The 20074-nt window shown below is 51.2% G+C and overlaps 6 protein-coding genes across 6 annotated transcripts; 3 read left to right on the top strand and 3 right to left on the bottom strand.

Moving 5' to 3' along the window:
* Positions 1–3605: 3605 nt before the first annotated feature.
* LY89DRAFT_177293 (uncharacterized protein) lies at positions 3606–4436 on the bottom strand. The gene has a single exon (XM_018205587.1). It carries the CDS (start codon positions 4254–4256, stop codon positions 3666–3668), a length of 591 nt encoding a protein of 196 aa, XP_018077613.1. The 5' UTR covers positions 4257–4436; the 3' UTR covers positions 3606–3665.
* Positions 4436–5422, bottom strand: LY89DRAFT_177300 (uncharacterized protein). The gene has a single exon (XM_018205588.1). The coding sequence runs from the start codon at positions 5168–5170 to the stop codon at positions 4616–4618; it is 555 nt and encodes a 184-aa protein (XP_018077612.1). The 5' UTR covers positions 5171–5422; the 3' UTR covers positions 4436–4615.
* A 1703-nt stretch (positions 5423–7125) lies between these two features.
* Positions 7126–7756, bottom strand: LY89DRAFT_177280 (uncharacterized protein). The gene has a single exon (XM_018205586.1). It carries the CDS (start codon positions 7661–7663, stop codon positions 7298–7300), a length of 366 nt encoding a protein of 121 aa, XP_018077611.1. The 5' UTR covers positions 7664–7756; the 3' UTR covers positions 7126–7297.
* A 912-nt stretch (positions 7757–8668) lies between these two features.
* On the top strand, positions 8669–9188 carry LY89DRAFT_680039 (uncharacterized protein). The gene has a single exon (XM_018213997.1). The coding sequence runs from the start codon at positions 8821–8823 to the stop codon at positions 9037–9039; it is 219 nt and encodes a 72-aa protein (XP_018077610.1). The 5' UTR covers positions 8669–8820; the 3' UTR covers positions 9040–9188.
* Positions 9189–14718: 5530 nt separating this feature from the next.
* LY89DRAFT_177259 (uncharacterized protein) lies at positions 14719–16582 on the top strand. Its single transcript, XM_018205585.1, has 2 exons — positions 14719–15426; positions 15544–16582. The coding sequence occupies exons 1-2, from the start codon at positions 15073–15075 to the stop codon at positions 16261–16263; spliced, it is 1074 nt and encodes a 357-aa protein (XP_018077609.1). The 5' UTR covers positions 14719–15072; the 3' UTR covers positions 16264–16582.
* A 1268-nt stretch (positions 16583–17850) lies between these two features.
* On the top strand, positions 17851–19860 carry LY89DRAFT_728021 (uncharacterized protein; the record flags this gene model as incomplete). Its single annotated transcript, XM_018219223.1, has 7 exons — positions 17851–18009; positions 18064–18174; positions 18223–18882; positions 18942–18957; positions 19008–19305; positions 19357–19437; positions 19485–19860. The coding sequence occupies 7 exons, from the start codon at positions 17851–17853 to the stop codon at positions 19858–19860; spliced, it is 1701 nt and encodes a 566-aa protein (XP_018077608.1).
* Positions 19861–20074: the final 214 nt, after the last annotated feature.

Genomic DNA, 20074 nt, shown 5'->3' with positions numbered 1-20074 from the left:
TCGTGTCGTTCATGGCAACGTCGTTGTTAGGTGTTCTTTTGATCTTGTGCCTCCCGAGAAACACGAGGGAGGAGAGTCGCGATCATTTGCCGTTGATGTATCCCCTTCAAGCTCCGTCAAACGTTGCTACGTTGGTTTATAAAATACTGAGGCTGTGGCGTTGTGCTTTTGTGGTGTGGTCGGCAGTTGGGTTGGGTTGGGTTGGTGGCTGTTATAAGTCTTGTCAACACAGGACTCTTTCCTTTGTGTTCTCCTATTTTGAATGCTTGCATCCGGTGCTGTACTGACGAGTATGACACTGTAGATATCGGTTGTTCAACACCATTATGGGCCTTCCAAATATTCCTCGATCCGAGTGCTTGTTCAATTGCGAAGGTAGAAGCTCTAGACGATCTGGACATTGTAATCTTACAGCGACCTTGTACTCAGTATGTCAAAGTCCCTTCAGCTTCCTGTCACGAATTTAAGTGGCCTGATGAAATTATAGTACTGACATCAATGCCTCAGACCTCACTCAGCTTGACACTAGCCGCCTCTTCAAGAAACCACCAACCTGATCTTCTGGTCCGTCACAAAGTTCCCCTGCTGACATAACAACGGCATATCTGGGCCAAGTATCGAAGCAAAAATGTTCAAGAATATTGGTGGCAGATCTTCGTTTTCCTAAAGGAGGGGAGATTCATACTTTGTGTTCAGGAGCGTCGCCGACACAACCCAAGAGGTAAGAGGTTTTCTTACTGGTTGGCGAGAATGTTGACTTAAGCTAAAATCTTTGCCTAGCAAAGTATAGCTCTAAATGCGAATGACTGAACAACCATCCTCTATACCCCTCCATATATTTCTCGAAAGCGAAAAAGCACCTGGACTCTGGAGAAAGATCTCTTAGCCACTCTATCGGAACGGGACATATCATAAGTGAAGAACCCGCTGGACTTGCAAGTGGCCGAAGCTAAGCACACTTTGAAATAGACTTCTGATTTATATGCTGAAGGATTGGATTGGAATAGACTCAGGAACAGAGTTTGACGAAGAAGTGTGGTATACCTTCAATACCCTCAAATGGTTCCTGCATCCTGCTGAGAGAAGAATATGCAATTGAATACCGACACCCAAACAATGAATGTCTGTCCGGCACGTCGCAGATCAGTAGCAATGACACAATCTATTTAGGGTGATTGTGTCTCGTGGGCAGCTAACACACTCTTAGCCAGCTCGTCGCTTGTTGTTCCTCCACCAGGACCGACATTCTGCTGTTCACGAACGCCGTGTCAATCCTGTACGTCGGGGTGTGGAGGGTCACCCAATTAACGACTATTACCTGAGATCTTTCTTCGGACCAGATGTTCGGATCAATTCCGTTTTATTGAAGGTCGATGTCTGAGACTTAGACAAATGCGAGCTCATTGCTCGATGTTTGTACCGCAGAATCAGGACTGAGGGCAGACTTGATATCCGATATCAGCACGGACAATTTCCCGCCACGGAAATGTCAACTTTAGCATTATTCTAGTTTTGTGCTCATTTTCGGCCCTCAGGAGCGACATTGGAAGCCGTCTTATGAGTGATCAACTGTTCGCTTGTCACCTCGCAGTACCTCGATGCCGTCCGTCTGACTTTCTTGTGCCTCGATCATCTCCCAGTTGATTTTCGGAAAACTGAGAAGATGAACAAGTTGAATGGTCATTGATCTCTTTGTTCACCTACAGATTGTGGTGGCTACCATTTCGAAGGTATCTTTCTAGAGCTTGGAAACCATTATAGAAGGATAGAAATTCACAAAAGTATGAGACGAGTCTCCGAATTGAAAATCTGACGATGACCGAAACAAACAGTATGAACAGCTTTGGAAGGCCTTAAAGGCGTACTAGAATTATCAGACAGGTAGACACCAGTTCGTCACCGACTCTCATGTTACACCATGTCGAAGGTCAGGCCAACCCTGTGCAGTCCTTAGATACGAGGCACGGAGGTCAAGAACAACAGCCGACCAACATGAATTGTTTTAGCTCACGAATTCTCGACGCTTACGACCTGCTCTTCTACATGTATCATGTAGGCACGCTATTGATGATGGATTTGAAGGAAAGATACCAGTATATTCAGAAAACAGAAGCAAAGCACAGTCCACGAAATCACACTACTGCACGAGACGGGACGAGCCGCTGTCTACCCGCTTGGGGGTGCATGAGGCTCTCCGAGGCAGAAAAAAACGATAAACGAATGTTATCAGAAGAAAACGCAAATACTGGATCTAAAGCCACAAGAGGAGAAATTTACCCACAACGTGAAGAAAGCTTCATATCGATCGTCTCACCACCAATTGACTCCGCGAATTCCAAAAATCAGAACAAACAACGTGACCAACCACCTCAGCCCTACCTATTCTCGCTTGGCCTCCATCTGACCACCCCTCTCTCGGAGCGAGCAAGACGTACCTACTGCGCCGTAGCCATAATATCCGTCAGCCTTATCCTGTCTCGAATGGCCAGACTTGCGGCACAGTACATGTTAAACTTAGCTTCGCTTTGTAATATGCTTATAACCGCGATATCCAACTACTAATTATCATATCATAACGGTTCCGACTTATGAGAGAGGGTAGGAACTATTTGACGCACGCCGAGATGGAGAAAAGGAAGGAATGAATACGTGAAAGGAGGGAAGAAAGTGAGCACCAGCCGACTGCCAACTCATTGCCGAGCCGTGCTGTCGTGCCGCAGCACAACATGTCGCTCGCTCGCTCGTTCGGCTTATTACTCCCTTCCTTCACCACTTTGCGCCGTGTTCCCTTGATTCGACACGTTCCGTGTGTATGGATGTAGCATCGGGAGGCAGAACTACATCAGGTATAACCCGTTCTCGGTCTCAGACGTGGTGGACGAGTGAGCTGGACAGAGCAGAACGGAGATGTTCCCGTGCTGAGTGCTTACAACATATCTCTAGCCCGAGAGAGAAGTGCTGAAGCTTCAAGAGAGCTCCGAATGTAACATTAGGAACGTTCACCGAGGCCCCCAACCTTGGAACTGGGACCTGTAACGGCGGCAGGCACGACACACACCTGCTGAATGTCGTATAGCTCGTCTGATTTTCGTAGAACCAGAGTTGGTGGGATTCGGGTAAAGGCGAGCGAAGGGAAGGAAGTAGGCTAACCCCCAGGATTTCTTATTTCCCGTCTCCCGATGGATTGGGACACGTATATGACAGTTATAGAAAAGGAGGAATGCAAATGCACACCGCTCTTCCTTTTTGTTCCATGGGCCTGTTCGTATATGCTGTTGCACAATTCATTGGGCACGAGACACGACTGTCTCCAATTCCAACCTGTCAAAGAGTATCAAGAGTCAGGAAAGGAGAGAAAGGTGGCTGAAGGCATTGCGACATCCTTTCCAACATCCCACTCCTCCCTCCCGTCCCATAACCCCACTTTCCTCCCGGTGCAGCAGTCGCACAGACTTCCCAGACAAACAATATTCCCGACGGGAAACGGGAGGAAAGGACCGTCCGCTGAAGGAAAAACACTTTCGTCACATCATGATAGAAAGTGATTGACGTTACAGCCGCTTGCGCCCCCGCGGCCCGCCAAATCTAACATCAAGCATGTGCAATCAAATTCCCGATATTTGTGCGACAGAAGAATTGAATCTTGTACAGCGCAGCACAGAGCTCTAACCCTGCGCCTCATTCAGCCATACCGCGATTACCGCAGTACGCCTCGACCATCTTGGCGATATGGGGTAAGTATGGTTGCGCAACGCAAGGGCATGTTCGGGGAGAAATGATCTATCATATCTGGCTTTGAGCGTGCCAATGCGAAAAGCTATGAGGGTATGAAACAGGCAAAAAAGGATATCGATATCTGACATCATATCATAATGGACGGTTTGACATTGTAGAACGTGCACCAATATTGCTTTTTGCGCATCGGCCCATAGTAGTAGGCATCGGCGGCTCCCGATAACCTTCAATCGCTCCCTCACCCGTCGTAGTAAGGTTAATTCGTAGGTTTTGTTGGTTTCAAGGTCTCCCTTGCGTTGCGTGCAGATAATGTCGACAATACAGGGAAATGTGGAGAAATCGAAAGCAAAAACAACATGTAATGCAGAAATCGAACATGGAGGCCACGCAGAAGATGTCCAAATCCGACGCCATGCATGGATTTGACACGAAGCGACGAATGAATTGGACATCAGCTGAACAAAACAGACCCGACTGATGCACTGCTGCGGTTTCGACGCAATGCACTTACCGCACCGCATCGAACATATCTGCAAATGCAAGCCCAGCGAGGAAGGGGAAGGGGGTGGAAAGTCGTACGAACAAAAGTGATGATGGCGGTGTCTCAAAAGCCCGAAGAAGGTAGCCGAGCCAGGGCTTGTGAGACCGCATTCATCCAAACCGCCGTTGGTACTGGATGGATGGATCGAAGGAAGCTTTACCGTGCGGGATGTATGTCAGTAGGTAGCTAAGCCGACGCAGGCAATAATAGGTGGTTTCGGGGTGCAATATATGCGAGCACTGTTCTCATTCTGCCTTGAACGGAAGGGAGACTGTTTTGGATCTTCACTGCAGCGAGTCTGCAGAGAGAGTTTGTTGGTTTTGTTTGAAAGGTTGGGGCTCACCGAGTACAGCACAACACCGCGTTACCGTTGCCCCGCGTTGAGACCGAGAGCCCAAGGCGAAATACGGGAAATCCGTACCCGTATGTCTCGGCAAAAGCAGGCGTTTGTCTGTTTCTTTCCACAGCAAACATTTCGCGCATTGTCGACTTGCGGTGGCTGTTGTTGGCATACTCGAACGGGCTTAGGTGCCACAGAATGGAGGAGCCCAGCCCTGCACGAGACTTAATGCGAGATGCTTCCAAAATCTGACGAGACAAGGTAAACGCCAACGCTGCTGCAGATGGTGAGGGGTCGGGTTCCCGTCTTTGCTGTCCACGGCAATGGCAAACAGAGATGGGGTCGGGACGTTTTCGTGTGACGCCAGCCTTGTGCCTGGTCAGGCTTTGTGGGTGTGGATGAAAGTCTGGGTGCAGCAATGAATGAGATCTCGTCTGGTTGATTGATAGACAGCTTTGCGTTTGTCTGGTGGTGTGGTGCGATATGACGCGGTTGATGAGAAATGGTGGGGTCGTCAGCACTATGATCTGAGTGAGCTGTGTTTGCATTTGCATTTACAGTTTTGCATTTGCCATTCTCAACGACGACGAGGCGCGGTCGTAGAGTGCGGGACGGGTATTCCTCCTGTTCGAGAACGATCGGGTCAGCAGGCCGATCGTGGATGCCTCCTTTGATGCATTCGTCTCCATTCTTGTTGTTTAACCTTACAACCTGACGGAGGGCGAACCATTTCGGCATCGGCTTCCTTCGGAAGGAGAAGGATTGGATGGAAGAAGAGCGCTTGCGGGTTGTGGTGGTGGTATTGAGGCCTGCTCTGCTGAAAGAGAGAAACTGGGTTTGAAAGTTTGAGGCGAGCGAGGCAAGCCGAGGGCAAAGCCAAAGCCACGATCCTGATGCTACTGCACATAACTCCGTAAACCTGACAGCAGCAGCAGCCACAAGAATTAAGCGCTTTGAACATCGTCACCCCTCCACTCTACTCCCCCTCCTGCTACTTCGCTTCCTTCATCGTGCAGTGCGTCGAAATGGCGGGGTCAATCTAATATCCTACTCTGCAATCAGAGTGGTCTCCTGCCGTTGAACAGCAGATGCAGACTCTCGCACCGTGCCGCACCGCACCGCCTGCACAGTTCGATGAAGCTCCGATGTAGTGTCGAGTTGCCTCCCCTCACACGATAGCCGCCAAGAAAATAAACCATATAGTAGTATATACCACCAGACCACCGTGTAATGATGACCGTGCATGCGCGCTGCGTGAAGCATTCCTCTTGCATACCGACCTTCAAGCTTAATCTCCGAGGATGAATGCCCGTCTCCCGTTTCCTCGTCTCCAGAAAATCATCATTGATCTACTGCACTCTTGTGATGTGATGAGATGAGGAAAGGAAGAAAGCAAGCGGTGAGCCCTTCGCCGTCTATGCCCTTGCCCGAAGGAAGATTATAGAATGCAAGAACCCCCTTCTCGTAACGGACCCGTCTGTGCTGTGCTCACCGATACTCCTATCGCTGTCATGTCAATGTACGTACAATATGTGGTGTTCTGCTTGCAGTGCATCTGAATTTGCGTTTCGAGTAATTGCCGGTCAGCAAGCGCATTAGCACGGAGGCAAGGAAAATAAAAGGCTGATCACGGTCTATATCCTCGTGATGCTTACAGAGACTTCTAAGCGTGAGAGAACCGAGTGTGATGAAAAATCATGATAGTCCATGTGTTCAAAGTTGTGGTAAAGTAAAGTGTGGACGTTCGTTTAGCATTGGTATCCGGTGAATCTCCTTTTCAGGCTCGCTTAGAGGCTTTGTGCTCAGCGAGACGTCGAAATCAGTGTGGGGACAGCAGAGCACAGGACGGGCGTCTTCTCGAGGTATGTCATCACCATCACCACTACGTATTGTTTTTCCAGCTAGGCCAAGGACATTGATTGATCTCTATCTAGCCGGCGATAGTACTGGTGAGTGATAGTCGTGGTGGCACAAAGGTGTGGAGGTGCAAGCACCACTCACGCTCGCGTGTAACCAACATTTTGCCTTTGCACGACGGCGTACAGGATATTCAGGGTGGTGAGGGTGAGGGTGAGGGTGAGGGGAGCTAAGGGATGGATAGGTGTGGTGTGCTGTGCTCGGTCGCTTGGGTGGGATGTGATGGCGATTTTGCTTGCTGCTCGGCCCGCTGCAGGACGTTAACATCCCAGCGCATCCCGCATCCCAGCACCGCACATGTGTGCACGCACGCAAGGTGAGCAGGACGTGGAGTGGATATCGATGCAGGATGAGGCAAGGTTTTCCCCGACTGCGAAACACGAAACGCTCCTCCCCAGCTCGGCCCAGTGTCCTTTCAGCCCAATGAACACTGGACTGGACTGGACTGGACTGGCTCTTGTTGGGCGCCCATCAATGATGTTCCCATTATTGTTCTGTATTTCTTGTTATTATTGCTTCCCTCTGGCAAAGCAGCATCCATCCCAACGGCGCTGTATTTTCCTGGCCCGAGCTGAGTGATCGGCAGGGTTAGAGCCCACCAGGTGACGGGGATCAGCCCTGCACATCCCTTGGCAATGGTGTCCAGCTGAATGGGTGCTGGTAGAGGCTAATACCATTGTGGAGCGGCGGGCGATGCACGTCGAAAGATGGGAAGCGGTCGGATAGGCGTGCAGGACAGGGGGCTGCATGGCGAGCAGTGTGGATTATTGGCATGCACGCCGGGGGCGCGATTCCAGTAGAGCGGGGGGGCGCTGTTTAGCCACCGGTCGCCGTTTCGAGGTCTTGCTGACCTGACCTGACCTGGCCGGTCCTGCTGCGAGATGGAGGGTGTGGTGCGAGGGATCATAAGAAGAAGGATGATAATAATAATAAATTTTGGTTGTGATTCTGCGTCCACTTCGTGGAGGTCCAGGAGTGGTGCCGAGACGGCCCCCTTGTTCTGCCCTGTTTTGTGAGCTCGCTCGCTTTGGCTGGGCCCAACTCTCTCCCTGGTCCCTCGTTCCGCGCCGCTCTTGCGGGAACAATGCAGAGAGCTGCAGCAGAGGCATGACTAGAGCGGCTACTCGCATGAGAGTTTGTTCACATGACCGACCAAAGGGGTTAGAAATCGTGGGCGGTGTGAGCAGTCACTTCTCCTCGACCACTGAGGTGCCCATTCTTCATTCGAGGGGAACGCAGTATTGATTGTTGTTTTCCAAAGAAGCCGCTGCACGTATGTGTTGTCTCTGCCGGAGACGCTTCAAGGAATGGATTAATGGTCACCCAAATGAATGTTGGAAATCGATACGCTGTCGTTGTTCAAGTCGTAGCCTCCCAAGCCGCGTCGCATCAATGTAGACTCCGCCTCACCTCTCCCTTGGTATGCCCGGAGAGCCATCCTCTGCCCTCGAGACGCCACCTCCAGGTCCAAATTCGGATGCGCGATCCGAGGGTGGCGGCCTGCCCAACAGCACCAAGCGAGCTAAAGTATCTGCATGTCGCCAGAAACAAGCATATCTTGATGTCCTTCTGCGGCAAAGCTGATGTTGATGTGTACATGCTTCTGCAGATCCCATGTGTTGGCAAGAATAGGAGGGCGACGAATTCTTCTCGACAAGGCGAAGAACTCGACCAATTTGAGACCGATGAGCTGTCTTGCTTGCTTTATCGAACGACGGTGTGCTTCTGAGGACTAAGTTGCCGGAGCATGGGAATGAGCTGAAAAGTGACTATTTCGGTCTAGAAGATGGCAAGAGCGTCTCCAGAAATCCATCTGTATTGCTTTTCCTCCTCCTCAAGGAGTCATCCATTCCACCCGAGCAAGTAACTCCTGTGGCCAGTCCACTGGCGTGGGACAGAAAGTGATGTGTAAGTAACAAAGAATCGTCCAGTCCATTGTGTTTAATCTCTCCTGTCTCGGAAGCGCCCTTTGGGGGCTGAATCCTGAGATCCTGAAGTCTCCACGTTGCTGGAATGGAACGGGTAACGCGATATGAATCTGAGACCAGGATTCCAAAGAAATACAATGTCTCAACGAACAATCGAAACATAACCACAGGTTACACAGTCTCAGCCCGTCTTCCATTCTTCCTCGCCAGAAGCGGCTGGCATTTTTTTCTCGATGGACTAGCGCCGCGACCCATCAACCTGGATCGAGGGGAGATCATCCTCCGGCTCGTTCCATCGCCGTCTACCCGGCCCGGGAAACGATGATGGCACGCACGTCGAGATTAGCCAGAGAAGATAGATGGATGGGTGCACGACCGTGCCCCTCATTCTCCAGATTGTGTGTGGCATGTTGGTGGTGGTGGTTGTGATTGATGATGATGGGGGCTGGGCGCTGGGTGGACGAATCGTGGAGCTTCTTCATTTCTCTTTCTGTCAGACCGTGTTCGAGCCAGGAGGAACTCTGCATCTGCACGCTTGGAGCCGTCAAATCAAGCTGCTAGCTTCCTTTGCCGGCTAGTCTTGATGGTGTTGGTGGATTGTTGGTCTGGTATGACAGGAGCGTTTCGCATTGGCCTTGCTAGAAGAGGAGTAGGGAGAACCAGCGATGGAATCTGCATGAGCTACGGGATTTCCGTTCCCTCCCGCCTATGGTGATCCTATTCGTTTGCTACCGCATAAGAGTAAGCTCGCATTGTTGGGTGTTTGCTAGTAAGCCCGGAGAGGATGCTGGTGCATGATAATAATAGTACAAGGGATAGAAGAAAAAAAGAATAGACAATCATCGCGACGTGGTTCACACTACTGACTCGGATAGATAGAGAAAGAGCGAAAGAGCTTCTGAGACGTGAGGACTTCCACGACCCAAGTGCTCCGATGTTCCCAAGTGGTGACAATGATCTCTGGGATCATCGTACCACCCTGGTCAGTACCATGGACGGAGATATAAGATAGATTAACCTGGGTTGGGTTGTGGTTAGACGACGACATCCAGGTGTGACGAGACCCATTCTGAGAAACAGAGTGCCAACAGTAGTACTGATTTCTGGTCGAAGGAGGAAGGAGCAAGTCGGCAGCTACTTTTTGTCATTTGTCGCAAACAGCAGCAGCGACCTCAAGATCCCTCGAGCATACAACAACGAGCGTCTGGCACTTTCCCCACTAATGCACCTGTCCGTTGGAGGCGCGAAGATGGGGATGGTATGGCGATGCATGGAGGAGCCCCGCAGGTCACCGCCATCCAAACTGGCCCGCCATCAGTTTGAAGCTTTGAAGTCAGTCGTAGTCAAAGAAGCGCGCGCGCACACGGGGCTGGATTCTAAGTGGCCTGCGCGTGTATAACGTGCAGAAGCGTCTTGGACTCGAGGCGGTGCGGCCCTGCCCTTGGGTCCAAAACATGGCCTCTGATGCATACCGGCGTCGAAGCCAGACAGAAGACACAGACGATGGAATGGTGAAGTTGCATGCACCAAAGGAGCAGTAGGAGCAAATGCAGGCAATAGTAGCCGGTCCTCACTATCAAGATAGATTACGAAGTAGTCCCTGATAGCTATAGCTCTTAAGAATAGTCGCGGCCAGACTTGGCTGCTGCGACACAAGCACGCACAGAAATAACTAAGTAAATGGTGGGGAGAATTAGACGCAGTTGTAAACAAGCAGTGTTCGAGTCTCCATTCTGGGCCAGACCGGGGAAACAAGACATCGTCCATTTCTGAGTCTGAACCGGCTTACCAGAATGGGAGCAAGGAGCAACGAATGAGTAGAGTTCTGGTCTAGAGGAGGGGAGTGAGTATTGTTTGCATCTTGCTGCAGCATCTGCAGATGTCTGGTCACCCCTTTTCTTTCCTTTCGTTTGCCATGCATGCCTTGCCGTCGTAATGTAATGTAATGTCATGTAATGTAATGAATGTAAGGTTATAAGACTCCCTTCCCGTGAGCCGGCATCATCGTCCATTCCACGCGAGCGATCCCGACGGTGTCTCGTTCTCATCTCATCTCATCTCTCGTCTCGATAGATATCTCCTGGCCGTGGCTTGGCTCGATCCATTCTTACCGCACGCACGCACGCACGCACGCACGCACGCACTTCCTTACTCACGTCTGTCGACTCCCCTCGTTCCCATACATCCGTTCACTCACTCACTCCTCCTCCACTCACGCATCAGCCCCTCACTCGACCTCGCCCCTCACTCAAGCTCACTCAAGCTCACCTCTCTTTCACCCACCTCACCTCACCTCACCTCACCTCATCTCATCTCGCCCCTGAATACCCACCACCCGGTGCTTCGTGCTGCCAGAAAAAGATTACGTCGTCGCCGTGCTGTCTGTCCCTCTCGTTCTTCTTGATTGCGGACGCCGTGCTGCGACGGAGTGGCCGTGATCTGCTAGGTTGGACGAGTGAGTGGTGGTCTCCATCTTGTTCTATCGAGTCGTACACCTGGGATTGCTTGCCACCCGAGCACACCAAGGCGACGCTAAGGGCCGAGTTCGTGTCGCAGCGGCTGCCCCCAGCGGATACTGCCTGGAGAGCTGGACCCTGCACACCGGCTCTTGGAAAGTCGACGTGGGTGGGCGGCCATTGGCTGTGTCGTGCGTCGTTCAGGGAAGCCAGGGATCGGTCCAGGGAGTCCTACCCTACGGTCGGCGGTGCGAGGAGGTCCCAAGGATTTTTACTTTACATGCCTATTTTCTTTTTCTCAAGCCGTCGATAGCCAGGGGTGTGGTCCTGGGACGCTTGGGACGTTGTGGAGGGACTCCTTCGGGCATAGTCGCGCACTGAACCCCCATCCCAGCACGCACTCGCTCCCTCTCTCCCTCGCCCACAGCTGCAGCTGCTGCCAGCCACGAGCGACGTGCAGCGACACCAACCCGGACTGCAAAACATCAGCAATACTGTAATAGCATCCGACGGGGAAAAGCACCAGCGAACCACGGCAATACTAGAGCAGACCTAAGATTAATATAGCAGCAAGCAAAGCAAGAATCCAAGAAAGGAAAAAGAAAGAAAGAAAGAAAGCAACAAACAGAGATAGACAGATAGATAGATACTGAGACCGAGGAAAACCTACCGGCCCGAGTCAACCAGGAATGAAATCAACCATCAGGAGGACAAGATAATAATAGTTGGAGGAGCTACCACCAATCCAGTCCCGTTCAGTCCATCATCATCATCACCAACAATAACTCGTCACCCGTCAATCAACTATTATTGCTTTTACCTTTTACAGCTCCAGTACCTCCTACTTACTTACTGTACCTCTGTGTCTACACCATCTTCGGCTCTCAGTCATACAATCCATTCATTCATTCGAACGTCATCTATCCATCCACCACTCAGTCACTAACTTCACCCACACTTCTTTACGTCGACTTCGTCTGCTCTGCTTCCACGCCCCAACCAGCTCTGCGGCACCCTATCCAAGACAGAGTTTACCTGGCTCCATCCGCCATCATCACCGCCCGCATTTGCAGTGCACTGCGCTCTACGACCTCCGACACCAGAACTGACCTAACCTGCAACCTGCTGCAACCGCACAACCGCAGAAAAGCCTCCTCCTCATCCTCTATCCACATCCACATCAACCACATACATACATACATACATACATACATACATCCGCATACATCCCTCCTCCTCCTCCTCCTTCTCCTGCTGCTCCCCTCATCCCCGTCAGCACCTAGTCTCTTCTCTCCTCTCCTCTCCCATCGACCATTTAATCCATCCATCTCCATTTCCAACGAAGAAAAAAAAAGTCTCCGCCTATCCAGCCTCCACCGCCAACCCAACCCGAGCGAGCGAGCAGAGCACCTCGTCCCAACCCACCTAGGAGGAACCCTCAAACCCACACACCCACTTACTTCATCCACTTCGACCCGTCCAGCGGCTGCGAGCCCGGCGTTGGCTTTGGATTCCGGACGCTGCACGCTCATTGATCAACGCCTAATCCCCCATCATCCATCCCTCCCCTTGCCATCCCTTCCCTTTTCCCTTCCAGCGGGACACTCGTTGTCGCAAACCATCATCACTTGATCCATAGGTAGCCAGTTTGCCTCCCCTACCCTACCCTACCCTACCGGAGCACCGCTTTCATAATAATAATACGACCGCCGCGCCCTGCATTTGCCTACCCTTCCTCTTGGAACTTTCGAACTTTCGGTTTCGCCCGGCCTTTCCACGGCTCCCCTCGTCGATATCGTCATCCAGTATTATTTCATATAATAAAGCCGCCGCTCACACAACACTCACTCACCCTCGCTCTTCACCACGACGACGACGGCTGTGTGCGCACCCGTCCACCACTACCATAAGCAACCACCACTGAGACCAGCAAACACCGCATACCCTCAGGTATAATCAGCACGGTACGTCCACGGCGCATATCTCCACTCCCTTGCCATCTCCTTTTTCTGTCTCTTGCATTTTACCGTTTGTGCATTTATCGCGGGCGCGCGGTCCGCGATTGCATCTGCCACCTCTTTCTGTCCCTGACTCGAAATATCTGCATTCATCGAGTTGGCCGTGCAGCGTTGCTCCAGACCGAGGCTGACACTCGCAGAAGAGCCAGGCTTCGATTCGAGGCGCACAAGCTTGCAGGTGCAGATTCATTAGCACAAGCACAAGCAAGGAACACCGCGAACGCCCCGTGTGATATTCCCCGACACCGAGTTTCGGACCCCTCTCCAACTTCACATCTCTCACAAATTTCGACCACCAAAGAACCTCACCTCCATTTCATACAGGACATTCAGTTGTGTCGAGCGCTGTCCTTTCCTCCCACTTCGAATTCGAAACGACATCTGCATACCCATTCTCACATTCGCACTTGCGCATCAGAACATATACTTCAGTCTGAGGACGTCGATTGAAAGATTTCGTGGCCCTTCTGCCGGCCGTTCGTTCTCCAGGGTCAGGTCCACTGCTCAAAAAGCGCCCGCATCGCATCGTACCGCATCGCAGCAAATCACCCGCAGCTCGCCTCACTGGGTCGCAGAACAGAGGCCGTCCATCCCAACGTTTGGGACCGCTCCCCAGATCTTCAAGGCAACAAATCCGCCGCTGACAGCCAGTCTCCAATCCGCGCGCCAGCAAACCCCTTTTTTGGACCACCAGTCCCATTGTTGTGTGTCAAGGAGTCATAAGCACCAGTTCAAGTGCTCGTATTGGTGGTTCTTCTTGGTTCGAGATCCGCCGACCAGCAGTCTAAAGACGGTCCTTGTCAGCAGCCCACGATCCGCACCGCACACTCAGAAGGACGACCGGCCATCGAACAGGAGAAGATTCATATACACGCAGGCAGAAGTTTCGGTGTGGATCTCCACGAAATTTGGACAGGTGGAAGTAATTGGACACTGTGACTGTGCACACTTGCCCCCAGAGGATTTCACGTAGCTATCTTGCCCCACTAAACCGTCTCCCCTCGAGAACTACAAGAATTTGGGATCGTAGAGGTGGTTTTGAGCCTGCGATTCGTCATTGAGCTGTGCCAACTACCCCGCTAAGAAAATCCCTTCAAAGACGGTACCAAAGAGGGGCAAATTGTGGCCCGACCAGCTGAGCATTTGCACCACCAACGGTACGTGTGCAAGAATTTGCGCCCTTTCTCCCTAAGTGCAGGTGTGTGGTGGTCAGACCTCCTATTGGCAGGGCACAAAAGTCTAACTAACTTTTGTGCGTTCAGGTCTGAAAAGCACCCCTCGGCTTCATCCCCGAGATCTCCAACTTTTTATAAGCTGCAAGAGCTTCGAGGCAATTGTGTGCACTTGCACTTCCCAATTGCGTGCAGGAAAATAGCTGCAGCGTAGCAAAAGGGATCTTACGATCTTGCATCAGCCCGTTGCTGCACATCAGTCTGCAACCTTAACTGCGGCCACGGGAAGGGAAGGTACGACACGGTCCATCGTGAAGACTTGATTGCTCGACCGGAGTGCGGAATTGGCGCTATCGGACTGAATTGGGAAATCAAACACGCCGTCTCGACGCCAAATTCGACTTGACGGACCGCCCACCAGCGTCGGTCTTCTTCCGGTGGTGCTAGTAACTACTTTCATCAGGCCGCACACCGCACCCCACCCCACTCAAAAGACTGACTACCGTGTGAGTCTGCGCACACCAGTCTGACATCTCTCGATTACCAGCCCGAGAAGAATCTCCCTCATCTTACCTACCTCATTCCCACTTCAATCTACCTTCCATTCTGGATTTTCATTTTGTCTGGTTTTGAGCAGGTCTTCGAAATCTGCTGCTTGTCTTCTTCTCCTTATTGTCTGGCTGCGACTTCGGACGGTCGAGGGCAACTGACGAGGTACACCAACCTACGGTCGGGTCGTTCCTTCTAGACTCGAGGCAGGCAGGCAAAACGTTTAAGACTTGGAAAGTCCAGGCGACATCTTAGTAGACCATTCTCTTTTACATACATCACATTGTTAATACAGCATCCGAGTCGATCCGACGTACATCGACCTCATCCCCTTCTAATTTACGGAGAGTCGGTGGACATTCAAGTATCCCAATCGTCGAGAAACCGTCGTCACCGTGGCGATCTATCATTCAGAGATGTCGTACCAGGATCAGAGCGGTGGTTACCCCCCGCCTCGCGAGCAAGAGTCACAATATCCTCCTCCTCCAGGCGAAGAAGACGATCGCGCGAGGGCCTATCATCACCGTGGACCTTCCAGCGGAGTCACCCTTCCCTCAATATCCCCATACGAGTACAGTCAGTCGTCAAATGGCTACCCACCGGATCCACGCGCCTACCAGCAAGATCCGTACCGACCTGCGCCTGGTCCATACAGAGACGATCGTGGCTATCAAGACTATGGCAGAGGTGGTGGACAGCAGATGGCATTCAGTCAATCCGCTCCGCGACAACGTACCGCAATTGCATGCAGATATTGCCGAAGACGCAAGGTAAGACAGAAAGCTAGAAAAGCGCAAACCCCGTGTCGAACGCCCAGTGGCGGTTCACTTTGAAACGTTCCGATCTTCACAATGTGATGTTTTGACGAATGTAGCTAACTAGACTAGATTCGCTGTTCTGGGTTCGACCAAAATCCAGAAGGTCGCTGTTCAAACTGCCAGCGATTCCAACAAGAGTGTATCTTCACACCTGTATCCTCTCAAGCTCAAGCTTTCGTCCCAGCTCACGCAGTCTATCCTGGCATGAGAAATATGGGTGTTGGGCCAGATGGTCGACCGCGACCAATGGTATATCCACAAGGAACGCAGTTGTTTGGTGCACATGGACAACCTCTAGGACCTATTCCTCCTCCACAACAAGGCTCTCCTTACGACTACCCCGCACCATCTCCCACTGGATCTTACAGTTCTTACTCGGACGATCGTGGCTCACAACCTCCACAACACGACCAATCGCGCAAGCGTCCTCAGCCAGATCCGCATACTGGCATCCTTCCTCCTCCTATCCCAGGTCAACCCAGTTATGCACGAGCAGACAGTGCAAGCCGACGCCAAGCCGTTGAAGATGATCTTCGACTCCCGCCAGTTACGCCGACAGGTGCCTCATCCGCCGCAAATTACTCTCCTGGATCCTCCACTTCCTCGCATTCGAATCTTCAACCCCCGCAACAATCAGGCCTACCATCTATGTCACGCACTCCTCCTCCGCGTTCAAGTCCCGGCGAGGGTAGACAAGATCCTATGAGCTTAGGGAATATCATGGAGAGCAGACCCAATACCGAAATCGACCGGAATATGCTTGGCCGGTTGGACCGGAAGGGTCAATAATACCCTTTCGGGAAGACCTTTCTTCCGACTCCATCTCGACTTCTGCATTAGATGGTCGAGACCGGGTATTGGGAGAAGCTGCATCCTCAAATTATCTCTCGGCAGAAAATTTGAGCACTGCGCGTGTTGGTGATAACGATCGTGGTGTTCGAGAGCGAATTTTGCAGAAATTGAAGAGTGATACTTTGGAACGATTGAAAATGCTTTCGCAAGTAGCTTCTACGGATCCGAAAACGGCCCCTGCAGTTATTGGAGACTTTGAAGCAACGTCTATGTACTCCAACAGGATCAGAAAAGCTTCGTCTAAGGCTAGCCTGGACCTGGAGGATACAACCTAAATCAACTTGGTTACCGAAATACTTGCTGTCTCAACTGTGCGGTCGAACTCGAATTCCTCATGTTTGCGCTTGGTGTTGGAGTTGATCTAGGGGTTGTCGCTGCCGATTCTACAATCGACGTCTTTTGCATGGCTCGATCAGGCGGATCAGCTGGCTGGTCTGCTTTTGCTTTCTTTTCAATGTCGTTTGTTGATTTAGTGGTCGTTTAAGTTTATTCTGTGGGGCATTGGCAACGGCACTGGCAGGGTACATGGGACGGATGGCAAAGCTGGGCAGGGAGTAAAAAGAACTAGATAGGTCATGCCTCACGGCACACAAACTGGTGTTTGGGGGAGTTTTGCTGTCTATTTTGGTAACAGGGTTGGTTGGCTTTATGCGTCTCGCGTCTGTGGTGGCTTGCGTTTGATTGGGCGGTACACTACACTACTTACTTGGGCGGCTCTTGTGAGAATAGCTTGTTCGATAGCAAAGTGCATACAGTAGTAATCGAAGCTAGTATTTGCTAAAATATTGGAGTCTCCCTCGTATGATTCAAACTTGGTGGCCTGATGCTCGCATCTTGTTCCAGACTTGAAGGTCGCAACTACGAGGCTATATGTCTCACGAAAAAAGAAAGACATTGTTTCTTAACAAGCTCAAAGCCACTGTCTCTCCGACAGACTGGCCTGAGACATACTTTACATCACCTCGCAGCAAATAGCTAGACATTTCATCTCAGCTAAACATGGACTCGCCTTTCCAATGTATCTACTGGTCCTCTGCGCCTGTACGGACATAATCTTACTTGGGATTGAATTTTAAGGTTTGACAAAAGGAACGTCTCTCGACCCATCTTCTCCCGCTCTTCTTCAGCGGCAAAAGGAATGAGCATCTCCTCCGTCGGGCCTCACCGATACTTAGACACATCTTGATATCTTGTTAAAGCGGCCTTTAGGAATTGAATTGGATATTCAACAGAACTGAAGATTGTACGTAAAAGGAACAAGGACTAACTATTCCCGATGTGGCTGGCTGTCGGAGTTGAGAAAGTGTGTCACGTGGTACCCCGCTATCTCCTCTGAAATCCGACAGCGCTGACGCTGCATCATTTCCAGACATCTCACCATCATTGACGATAGAGTGATTTGTACTATCTGGCGACGCACAACACTATCACGAATATACCTCACTATCTAGCACCGAGTAACAATCCCTCTTACAAACCTCCAGCGTCCATTTTTCGTAATTTACATCATCGGATGCAGGCGAAATGGCGAATACACTGAATGGTCTCCCGAACGAGATATTGCATAATATCTTCAAATATCTCGATCCGCGCGACCTGGGACGGATCTTTAGGGTCAGCAAGCAATTGAAGAAATTTATGACAGATAAGGTGCTGTTTAAGGAGGTCTACTGCTATCTGCTGGTTCGTAATACCTTGTCGCACAATGCGCCGGAGTTCTGTACTGATAACGTTCAGGATGGTCCAGTAAATGCTTTCAAGCCAGCTGGATTTGACTACAAGGAGGAACTCATCAAGTTCTGCATCGCCCGAAGGATCCTCCAAAGCGACAAGAAAGTCGAGGACAAGGTATGCCCCAGAAACTGAGAATGTCGCGGTGTTAGCTAACCATTGCAGCGAAACGACATCGTGCAAATATCCAAATACCTCACAGAAGCCTGCTACATCTCTACTCCAAAGGAATCGCAAACCATACAACGCATGAAAAACTGGTTCGATGACAACAGAGGATACCCCCGAAAACAAAGAGACAATATCGAAGCCTTCCTCTGCCAATCCAGCACCTTCTTCCGCGCTCGTCACATCGAGAATACCCTGCCGAACCTGACTCTCGAAGAGCGCCAGGCGTCTGCAAAACTGCACGTCTTTTACGGCGTCCCCCTCTTCCTTCCGCGAACAAGGAAATGGCATACCACGTACCCTTACGCCGTATCCGTTGTGTATGATTTGCGCAATTACACGGAGGAGACGAAATGGGGGCCATATCTATCAGATGGCCAAGCGAGCGTCGATTGGGAGAAGATGGAAGCGGTGATGCTGGTGTTGGGGCATAATATGCATGCTTTTTGTCGCCAGACGCATGGGATGTTTCCTAAGGTTTGGAGTGTGCCGTTTGGTGGCATAGCGCCCAATTCGTATGTGGATGATGGCAGGTTCAACAAGGATAAGAAGGAAGAGAGGGTGTTTACGGGGTGGGAGGGGATGGCGGAGGAGGTGAGAAGGCCGTTGCCCAAGGGGTTTGAGGATCCGTATAATATTACGGGGACGTGGACTAGGGTGAGTGATGTCCCTTCTTGGAGAAAAGAGAGAGAATTGGCGCTAACTATGATATCTAGGTTGTTTGCTTCTTAGGTAATCTCTCACATCGTAAATGAACTCAATTGCAAAACTAACACGCCTAGATTTCCACGACCTCTTCGCATACAACTTCACCACCGGTCAACCCGAACCAGACCAAGCCCGACCAGCGCTCAACACCACAGAAGCCATCCGTCTCATCACGATGGAGATTCGCGCCACGAAATCCGAACCGCCAGGACCAGAAGACGGCCAGGCATTGCCGATATATCATTTCGAGGGCATCTCAACATCTAGTATGAACACATCCTGGGATCCGAATGCGAACTCGTCGATCAGGGGGACAGTCCGTCTGACCAAGGAAGGTGAGGTTAGGTGGCAAACTATTTCCGTTTTTGCTGGGTAAGTGACTTTGATTCTGCTATGGGTTTTGGAACTAACTTAAATGAATAGTGAGGAGAGATGGGCAAGTGAAGGTATCCAGGTCGGTGGTATACGATCTGGTCGAGGCGTCCTCGGTCATTGGTTCGACAAGTAAATCTCCCCTCCCTTCTTTCGAACAGCACTAACACCCCCACCAGAGATCACGACATCCACGGCCCCGCCGGCCCAACAGCCTTCTGGAAAGTCAGCGATGGCTTCCGAGAGCCCTCCGACGACGACGCAGACCATCCACACGCCATGTACCACCAAACCACCGCCAACGTACAATACGACGACGATGAAGACGAGGAAGACGAAGAAGCAGAAGGAGGAGAAGAAGGGCAAGAGCATGTGTACGAGCTCGGCACGGTGGCGGAGAGCGATCTGGTTACGGAGCTGCAGTTGGGTGGGCAGACGGCAAGCCAGTTGCATGATGTGTTGGCGCAGATTGTTATGGGACATTTGCAGCAGCATCATCATTATCAGCATCATCCGATTCAGGGGCAAGGGGATGATGAAGATGAGGAGGGATAGGGGTTGGTGTGGTTATTCGCATAGAGGCAGGCGTTCCTGGGTGGGCGAGTATTTGCTTTACATCATTGCTTTATCGGGCGTAGATTACTCTTCAACATAGTAATGGTATTTCTTTTCTCTCAGGTTGCTGCTTCGAGAGCCTGGTGTCTTTTTGAGTGTAAGTGTCCTCACTTGCGAATCTGGGACTGTGCTTTTTTGGCTGAGCGTACTTTTG

This window comes from Mollisia scopiformis (assembly GCF_001500285.1).
Source record: "Mollisia scopiformis unplaced genomic scaffold LY89scaffold_2, whole genome shotgun sequence".
Classification (NCBI taxonomy): domain Eukaryota; kingdom Fungi; phylum Ascomycota; class Leotiomycetes; order Helotiales; family Mollisiaceae; genus Mollisia; species Mollisia scopiformis.
Note: the sequence above shows the minus strand (reverse complement) of the source record. Positions and strands in the feature narration are given on the sequence as shown.

Bases quoted from the DNA above. Each gene is read 5' to 3' on its own strand.
- LY89DRAFT_177293 (XM_018205587.1), bottom strand. From the start codon at position 4,256: ATGCGGTGCGGTAAGTGCATTGCGTCGAAACCGCAGCAGTGCATCAGT.
- LY89DRAFT_177300 (XM_018205588.1), bottom strand. From the start codon at position 5,170: ATGCAAATGCAAACACAGCTCACTCAGATCATAGTGCTGACGACCCCA.
- LY89DRAFT_177280 (XM_018205586.1), bottom strand. From the start codon at position 7,663: ATGCGAGTAGCCGCTCTAGTCATGCCTCTGCTGCAGCTCTCTGCATTG.
- LY89DRAFT_680039 (XM_018213997.1), top strand. From the start codon at position 8,821: ATGGATGGGTGCACGACCGTGCCCCTCATTCTCCAGATTGTGTGTGGC.
- LY89DRAFT_177259 (XM_018205585.1), top strand. From the start codon at position 15,073: ATGTCGTACCAGGATCAGAGCGGTGGTTACCCCCCGCCTCGCGAGCAA. The intron at 15,427-15,543 runs GTAAGACAGAAA...TAACTAGACTAG, and splicing joins GATATTGCCGAAGACGCAAG to ATTCGCTGTTCTGGGTTCGA.